Source organism: Diabrotica undecimpunctata, chromosome 9 (assembly GCF_040954645.1).
Source record: "Diabrotica undecimpunctata isolate CICGRU chromosome 9, icDiaUnde3, whole genome shotgun sequence".
NCBI classification, from domain to species: Eukaryota; Metazoa; Arthropoda; class Insecta; order Coleoptera; family Chrysomelidae; genus Diabrotica; species Diabrotica undecimpunctata.
Genome location: NC_092811.1, coordinates 30451142 through 30460185, shown reverse-complemented (window position 1 = coordinate 30460185; position 9044 = coordinate 30451142). Strand labels below are relative to the sequence as shown.

General features: G+C 33.3%; 1 protein-coding gene across 2 annotated transcripts in view; it reads left to right on the top strand.

The window, feature by feature from the left end:
• The window catches only part of wts (serine/threonine-protein kinase warts), a 63330-nt gene that overhangs the window by 863 nt on the left and 53423 nt on the right, over positions 1-9044 (top strand). The window contains exons 1-2 of one of the 2 annotated variants that reach the window (XM_072543082.1): positions 1-555; positions 7302-7676. The exon at positions 1-555 is cut by the window's left edge and continues 863 nt beyond it. In XM_072543082.1, the coding sequence (XP_072399183.1) occupies positions 7407-7676 (270 nt within the window). In that variant the 5' untranslated portion in view covers positions 1-555; positions 7302-7406. The remainder of the gene's footprint in view (positions 556-7301; positions 7677-9044) is intronic. The other variant, XM_072543081.1, reaches the window with a different exon arrangement.

Here is a 9044-nt window from a genome sequence, read left to right as displayed (position 1 = left end):
TTAAATTCCATAGTTAAAATTCCCATTTATGGTAACACACTAAATCCCTTATTTTGCATGTACCTCAATTTTGTAAACATATTTGAGATAATTATTTTATTCAAGCTAGCAATCAAAAGATTCCAAGTGTAGGTGACTCATCCTTAAAATATGTATGCACATGTCATGATGAAAACAACATTTTAAAGACTTGACCAAACAAAGAAGCAACAAGTGATAGCAATATATAGAGATTAAAGTGATAACTACTGTAAGATTCATAAACATTTAGAGAAATCAAAAATAATTTATATACACAGCAAAAATAAAATACTACAGAACAAGAAATACTAAATTTGCATTCCTATGCCTATTAAATTGAGGATATTTATATACAAAAATAACAAAAAACATGAGCAAAATGTGACAAATGGAATGGATAGTGTGAAACAATGAAGCAATGATACATTCTGGAAGTGTACAAAGATAAATGGCAAAATTATTGATTGTGTAAATAATAAAAAGTTGGTATTAATATAGTTTTGATATATAAAAACACAGTTGCATATTGTACAAGTAAGTGAATTTATTTGAAATATTACTATCAGTAAAATATAAATTAATATAATAAATACTATATTCTCTTTCTATAGCTCTTTCTTTTTGATTTTGAGTTTTATTATGTGTATTGTTTTTATGATTATCTTGCTTTTCTATTTTTAATTTCCACCTTTATATTTTTTATTTCTTCCATCCAAATTTATCAGTTTCTTCAGTTTTTGTAGGTATACTTTTGAATATAGTTGATTGGTAATTAGACCACTTACAGATACCTTCTTCTTCTTATTTTAAGACAATGTCCTGCTTTTCAAAGTTGTAGCCCAAGTTGTGATTCTAATGTCCAACTTTCCAGCATTTGTGGTGTCTTCCAGGTTATCAGCTGATGTTCGGTTTCTCTTCCTTTGCAATCGTTGCAAGTATATTACCACCCATTCCATCAATGTGGTCTCTTTATGCTCTTTTTCACTCATAGACCATTTTGCTTGGATGTTTCACAGAGTCCTGAATTCGCTACTCCTCACTCTGTTCTTAAGTGTTTTACCAATAATTGATCTTAGAGTATTTATTTCTGTAGTTCTTAGTAATTACTTCTAGTAGTGGTTGATTCTGTTTCTGTGATGTAGGTCATAATAGATCTTTTTTAATAGAACATCCTGTATATTTTTACATTTTAGGACTTCACGATGTTCTCGTTTTTTCAATATCAGGTTTAGTAGTGTTATACAGAGTAATTTAAAAGATAATTATTTCTTTTTAATAATTTCATAGCAAAAAATTAACATCCTGTAAAATTTTAGAGATTTGATATCAAAAAATATATTTATCGTCAAGATTTAGTATATATACCTAGTCTAGTATTGTCTAAAATTATTAACATAGCGAAATATTTAATTAATTTATTTAATTTAAATAGTTTTTTTCGTATCTCTTATGACAAATGAGTAATTGGACTTCCTCTCACTAATGCTGCTACCTGTATGTTCCTAGTACAGTCAGTACACCTAATTATTTAAAATTTCCCTTGTATAAATCTCTAAAATTCAAACCAAGCAGTATCCTGACTATTTTTTTTCTGTAGAATAAAAACTTGTCAAGTTTTGGTACTTCCACCATAGAAAATTATCTCAGCTCGAATATGTGAGCTGAAATTTGCAAAATACACAGCTTATTTTGAGCTGATATTACACTAAAACAATAACAAACAGATGTTAATTTAGCATATAAGTTACCAACTTGTATTTCAAAGTCTTAATTCTAGTTGATATGTATACCCAATAATTTGGTGTTTACTAAAAACTTCTGTATCTGAACAATCTTTGCTATAACACTGTTGTTCAACTTAGTTCTGAAAATCATATAATTTATTTTCTCTTGATTTATTTTCATTCTGTTTATAGTGAACCACATTTGAGCCTCCTCCAAAGTATAGATTGTAATATCTATTAGGTTGTTCAAAGACATTCCTAAGATCAATATATTTGTGTCAACAGCAAAATCTGAAATATTTTCTCTATTTTTTACAATGTTCATTGCTGGATCATTAATCTAAAAAACAAATAACAAATGGCCTGTAATACTGCCCTGTGGGATGCTTACAGTAAGTAGGCATCTGTACTCTTAGAAGAACTTGACTCCTTGAGGGTCTAATAACACATCTTTCCAATTTCTCCAGTAAAGTTCAGTGGTCTAAACATCAAAAGTATTTGACAATCTTCAACAAATTCGACAATCTTGTCCATAAATTGTAAACAGCAGTCTCCATTGATTTTCTCTTTAAATAGCCTGCTGTGCATAGCTATTAGAAGCCTCATGCAGCTCGCGGCTTCAAATAATTTTAAGAAAGAAGGAAGCAAACTAATAAGACAATAATTAGTAGTTCAGGATCATCCTTCTTAAACAGAGGTTTAACTAATGCTAATTTAAGTGTAAAGGGAAGTATACATCTTGAGAATATGTTGTTAATTAAATGGCACAATCAAATGATTAGGCATATATAGCCAGTTCATACAGTTTGCATTATTTTGATATTTGAGTCATTATTAGAAACACAACATAAAAATTCCTATCACACCTAATTACTTAATAGCTGCAATAAACTTGATGTGGCACACATCTTTAATTTTAAAAATCATAATGTTATGTTTTCCTTCCCGAAGTTTAGAGATTGTCTTGTCAAAGACTTACATTTTATATTTTAAAAAATAAATACCATAACACACTAAACAATTGCTTGTAAATATTTTTTAGTCTTGAATACTCTTCAAAAGTGTAATGTCTTTTCTATTAAAAGTTTCTGCCACAATGTATCTTTAGTTTATAAATTATTTAAATGAATAATCCTACTTATGACACCACTGTCTTAAACTGCTTCACGTTGCATATCAGAATTATATGACGTTGGCGATCACCATTGTGAAGGCTTCTCGATCTTCTGCAATATGGAGTTATTGTCCTGCATTTGATATCTGTGTCCGTTCACGAATGTTTTTTAACCAAGAAACTTGTTTTCTTCCTACACCTTTATATCAACTTCCCCTTACTATATGTGCCAGATAAGACATTTTTCAAAGTTTAACAGTTCTCTATCTTTGTTGACGCTCCTTAGTACTTCTTCATTAGTTTTCCTTGCTGTCCAAGGTATCTTTAGCATTCGTCTATGAACCCACATTTCCAATACTTCAATTTCGCTCATGATCAATACTTTTAGCATCCACACTTCTGCACTATACAAAAGTATGGACCAAACATAGCACTTAACCATTCTTTGTCTTAGTTCTAAACTGAGATGATTGTTGCAAGGAAATGACTTCATTTTCATAAAAGTAGTTTTAGTCATTGCTAAGTCCTTTAGTCTTAAAGTTATTCTAGAGAATTCTAGCAAAAAGTCAAAATTTCTCCAGTTCAGATATCTGCCGAGTATTTGATGAACAACATAGAAAGTTCCAGATATCTCTGTGCTATGAATTTTATTAGTCTGTTCATGTATTTGATAATATACTAGTTAATATAAAATATATACTAGAATACACAAAACATAATGAAAACAGGAAAAACCGATATATAGATATAGTAAGAGTATATAAACTACAAAACAATAATACGCCCAGTCCTAACATATGGTTCAGAAACCTGGACTTTAACAAAAAGCAATGAAAACATGTTAGGATGTTTCGAAAGAAAAATACTAAGGCGTATCTATTGAGCGGTAAATGAAAATTGTGTCTGGAGAAGACGATACAACTTCGAACTCTATAGGATATACCAGGAACCAGATATCGTAAAACACATAAAGATAGGACGTCTGAGGTGGGTAGGCCATGTAATGCGGATGGAGCAAACCAACCCAGCTAGAAAAACGCTCCTTGATAGACCTATTGGTCAAAGAAGAAGAGGAAGACCCAGAACAAGATTCCTAGATAACATCGATGAAGACATGAGAAATATGGAAATACGTGCTTGGCGGAGGAAGGTGATGGATAGGGACAACTGGAGAAAAATTCTTGGGGAGGCTAGGACCCACACAGGGTTGTAAAGCCAAAATGATGATGATGATGAAGAGTATATAAATTGTGAAAATTTGTGCATAATTTAATATGGAAATATGGCAGTTGGCCCAGATTTCCAAGCTAATAATCAATATCACACGCACAAGCTTTTTTCTTAGCTACAGATTAATTTTACTGAAATTTACTGAAATTTCAATACTTTTTGAATAAATCAATAATAAGTAACAACAATCATGCACAAATAACAACTTTATTTATTTATTTATTTTCAATGGGCTGCTGCCCAATAAGATTAACAATGTATACAATAAAACAAAAAAATATAAGTATAAATGTCATAATAATAAAAGTATAAATATCACAAACTTAATCACGTAATTTAGTTTTACACATCAAACCGATGATTACTTATTCCACAGCCTCTCAAATAAACACATGCCTGAGACCAGAAATAAATTCGGCCTGTGGTGAAAAAAAATCTAGATCTGGGTGAAGATTTGCCCATCTTAGTGCTCGAGATAAAAAATTATTATATGCATAGTTGGTTCTGTAAAGAGGAACATAAAAAGTTTGGTTTAATCTTGTTCTACGGAGAGGTACATGCATACCAACCTGCTCAAGTAGCTGAGGACACAAGACTGTAGAATTAATTATACCACAAAGCATTTTTGCATCTTTAATAATTAATCGTTGGTCATGCAATGAAAGAATACTACATATTTCAAGAACTTGTGCAGAACTGTCTCAATATTTGATATGTAAATATTATAAGATGGAGACCATACACAAGAAAAATACTCTAGATGGGTCTTTTTATAAAGCCAAGCATTTGTAAAGACTTGGAAATCATTGACATATAATGTGATTCAAATAAAAGAGTCTAAATTAATTCCCAGATCATGAATTTCAGTAACCCAGTCAACAGGATTGTTCTGTATATTATAATTATATTCCATTGCGTCTCTCGATTGTCCAAAAGAAACAGCATGACACTTGGATGCATTCAGGGCCATGGCATTCAACACACACCACTCACTCAACTGATTGAGATCGCATTGAAGATTAACACAATCTTCTGGAAACAAAATCCCTCATACGCACCATCTGAACTCTGTCAATTAAGTATGTTCTCAGCCATCTAAGAAGTGGCCCATCAACACCAATTTTTTTAAGTTTAAATATTAAAATATTATGGTTGACCTGATCAAAGGCCTTGGACAAATCAGTGTATAGTGCATGTATCCTACAGCCCTCTCCATGGCCCTCCTCAGGAAGTCCACAAACACTAAGTAGTATATTACATTCAGGTGATCTGCTATTCCGAAATCCAAATTGTTGGTCTACTAGCTGTTTTTCAAGTAAAGCTTTAAGATAGTCACATAAAAAACATTCAAATATCTTTGGTATTACACTAATTATACTAATGGGCCTGTAATTATACTAATGAAGCTGTGAGGCAATCCATCAGGACGGGGACCATTATTCACATCCAGTTCTGATAATTTTAAATAAATATCAGATATAGTTATGTTGAAACCAGTTAAGTTAGTAAGACTGACTGACTGAAGTGAAGGTGAATCACTGGGTATGTCACATATTTGAGTAGAATAGACTGTAGAAAAATATTCTGCAAAAAGATTTACATCTGGTCCGTGACTGAATTCAACACCACCATAATTCAATACAGCAAACAAGGAAGGCTTTCCCTTCTGTGAATTCACAAACAACCAACATCCCTTCAAATTGTTTCCTAGTGATATTTCTGTTAAATAAATATGATTTCTGTAGCCTTCAGCTTTTAACAATTTACAGTTGGCCCTCAACTGAGAAAAAGGTGGATAATCCAGAAGTGATTTAGATAAAAGATATTTTTTGTGAGCTTTCTTTTTCAGTATCAGTATCTTCAAGTATCAGGTCCTTCAACTCTGGAGAGAACCAAGAAGGGAATCTACATTTTTAATACCTACTACTACTACTATCGGTTTACAGCGTTCTCCGTCGCCTTCCGACTCCTAACCGCCATTCTTCTCTATTCAGCCATAGGCCTGGAGGGATTTCTCTTTCCTCTAGTTCTTTTTCAATTCCCTCTCTCCAGCTTTTTCTCGGCCTTCCTCTTTTCCTTCTCCCTTGTGGTGTCCACGTCAAAATCTGTTTTGGAATCCTGTCATCTGGCATTCTCTGTACATGGCCGTACCATATTAACTGTTTTATTTTTATGTCATCAACTATTGTATGCTTGACTCCCATCATTTCACGTATTCTCTCATTTGGTATCCGATCTCTTCTTGATTTTCCTGCTGCTCTTCTCCAGAAGTCCATTTCTGTTGCTAGTAACAGTTTCTCTGTTCTTTGTTTCATTTGCCAAACTTCGCTGCCATATGTGATTACACTTTTAAGTATGGTGTTGTATATGAGTTGTTTGTTCGCTTTAGATATTGTTTGGTCCCACAGAATTCCGTTCATCATGGATATGGCTTTTCTACCCTGTATGTTTCTGTCTTTTATAGCAGCATCGAGTGTTCCATCTTGAGTTATCTTCATACCCAGGTACTTGTATTCATCACAGTTTCTAATTTCTACCCCATCGTCTAATATAATGGACTGTTTTGTCCCTCCAATACACATGGCTTCAGTTTTCGTAATGCTGACTTCGAGACCCCATTTGTTATATTCTTCTATTAGCTTCCGAGTCATGTAACTCAAGTTGTCATGATCCTGAGCAATCAGTATTTGGTCATCAGCGAAACATAAGGTGTACAGTGTAGTCTCGTCATTGAGAGGAATTCCCATGCCATTACATTTTCTTTTCCACAACTTGAGTGCTTGTTCCAGATAAATTTTGAAAAGGGTAGGCGAAATACAGCAACCCTGCTTTAGTCCTTTCGTGACCTTAAATCGTTCAGATATCCTTGATCCAGTTTTAATTTTTGCAGTCGTTCCATTATACAGACTTTGGACTGCTTTGATGAGACCATGCTTAATGTTGGTTTGCTGTAGGGTTGACCATAGTTTACTAAGGGGTACATTTAATACCTTAGGGGGATAAATAATTCTATAGCCAAGTAAACTATATATCATAAAAAATATTCACAATATGACTCAGTGGTTTTCCTAAAAATAAATTATTCCAACAGAACTGTGATAAAAAATCAGTTATTTTCACATAGTCAGCCTTAAAGTCCTTATCACTAACCAAACCACTATTATTTTTACTACAAATTAATTGCACCCCTTAATAAATTGTTTTTGTTCTAGAAAAACTTAAATCTGTTGGATCTGTATCATCCTGGAGTGTGTTATACTGCTTCTGCACTATTTGAGTAGATGTAAAAGCATTGTGAGCCTCGCGTGAGGCCCAGTATGGGCCAACAGCCTCGCACTCTAATCATCATGAATCCAAACACGTCAGCCCGGTCTCCGGGCTACCATCAAAAAGCCATGGAAGAGATCCAGAATTCTCTGAGGCCATTCGCTAAAAGCGGCAGCGAGGCGATGAGCTCTAGTGCCGCCAGTACCATATCCAGTTTTTCAGCAACCAGTGGAGTTAGTTCATTGAGTTCTACATCTGGAGGAGGCGGTAATGTTAATGATAAAGATGTCATCCAACTAAGGCAACTGGGTTATTCAGAGGTATGTAAAATATATTTCAAGCTACATTTCATTTCAACTTTCTCTATGATTTTTATGAACGTTTTGTCTAAATTTGATGGATATGGAGATGGTTGTATATTTTGGGATTAGTACATTTAGCAGATGAATGATTGTTGGGAATTTATCTTTATTGTACAGCCAGCAATTGACGGATTTGTAGTTTACTGTTTTTATTTGCGAAAACCAACTGAAATTCCTACAATATATAAAATTAACAATATAAAAATTTAATTAATTCCCATTACTTACTGTTCTCTTGCTGTCTGCTAAAATTATTTAAATTTTTCCCTAATCGGTGACAGTTTATTTTCTGACGTTTTTATTCTATTTGACATAGTCTATAGAACAGTAGCAACGGGAAATTTTGGGTAACATGATAGAACTTAAAATTAACTAAATAAATTGTATAAAAATAACAAATATTCGTAACACTCCCACCCGGTACAGTTCTATGAAAAAGAGAAACTGTACCACTTATTTTTCATCATCTTTTTAGTCTCCATTTATTGGTATTTCTGCTAATTTTATAACAGGACGTTCATATATTCCATTTTTTGTTTGAACTATTGCTCGTCGCACTTGCCCATCAGATGATTTTTTAACTTCAATTACCTTACCCTTTGGCCAATTGCATCTTGGTAAATCTTTATCACATATAATTACAATATCGCCCTGTTTAATTGGTACAACTTGTTTATGCCATTTTGCCCGAAGTAGTAGTTCAGGTATGTATTCAGAAATAAAGCGTCGCCAACATTTATTTGCAAATTGCTCTCTGTACAAATAATTAAATTTAAATACTTTAACATCTTCGTTTAAAAATCCAATTGGTTTATCTCCGTTTGAAGATCCAATTAGAAAATGATTTGGGGGTAGAGATTCAGATTCTATTGGAAGATAAGTAAGTGGTCTTGAGTTTACTATGTTTTCTGCAGATATGAGACAACTATAAAGTAATTGGTCACTAGGGTTCCTGCTTGGTAAAGAATCATATAACGAAATTTTAACCGCTTTCAGTAGGCGCTCCCAGGCCCCACCCATATGTGGGGAAAGGGGTGCGTTGAAGTGAAATTTTAGCTCTGGGCTAATCAGTGAATTGGCTATTAATTTACTGTCAACCTTTTGCAGTTCTTCTCTCAATACTCGTTCAGCTGCAATGAAATTCGTACCTCGATCACAATATATATGCCTTGGTCGTCCTCTTCTGTTAATAAAATTTGTCAAACATAGTATAAAACTGTCCACATCTAGTTTGTAAGCTACTTCGAGATGGACAGCTCTAGTCGTGAGACACGTAAATAAAGCTCCCCATCTTTTCTCCGTCCGTCTTCCAACAGTTATATTTAT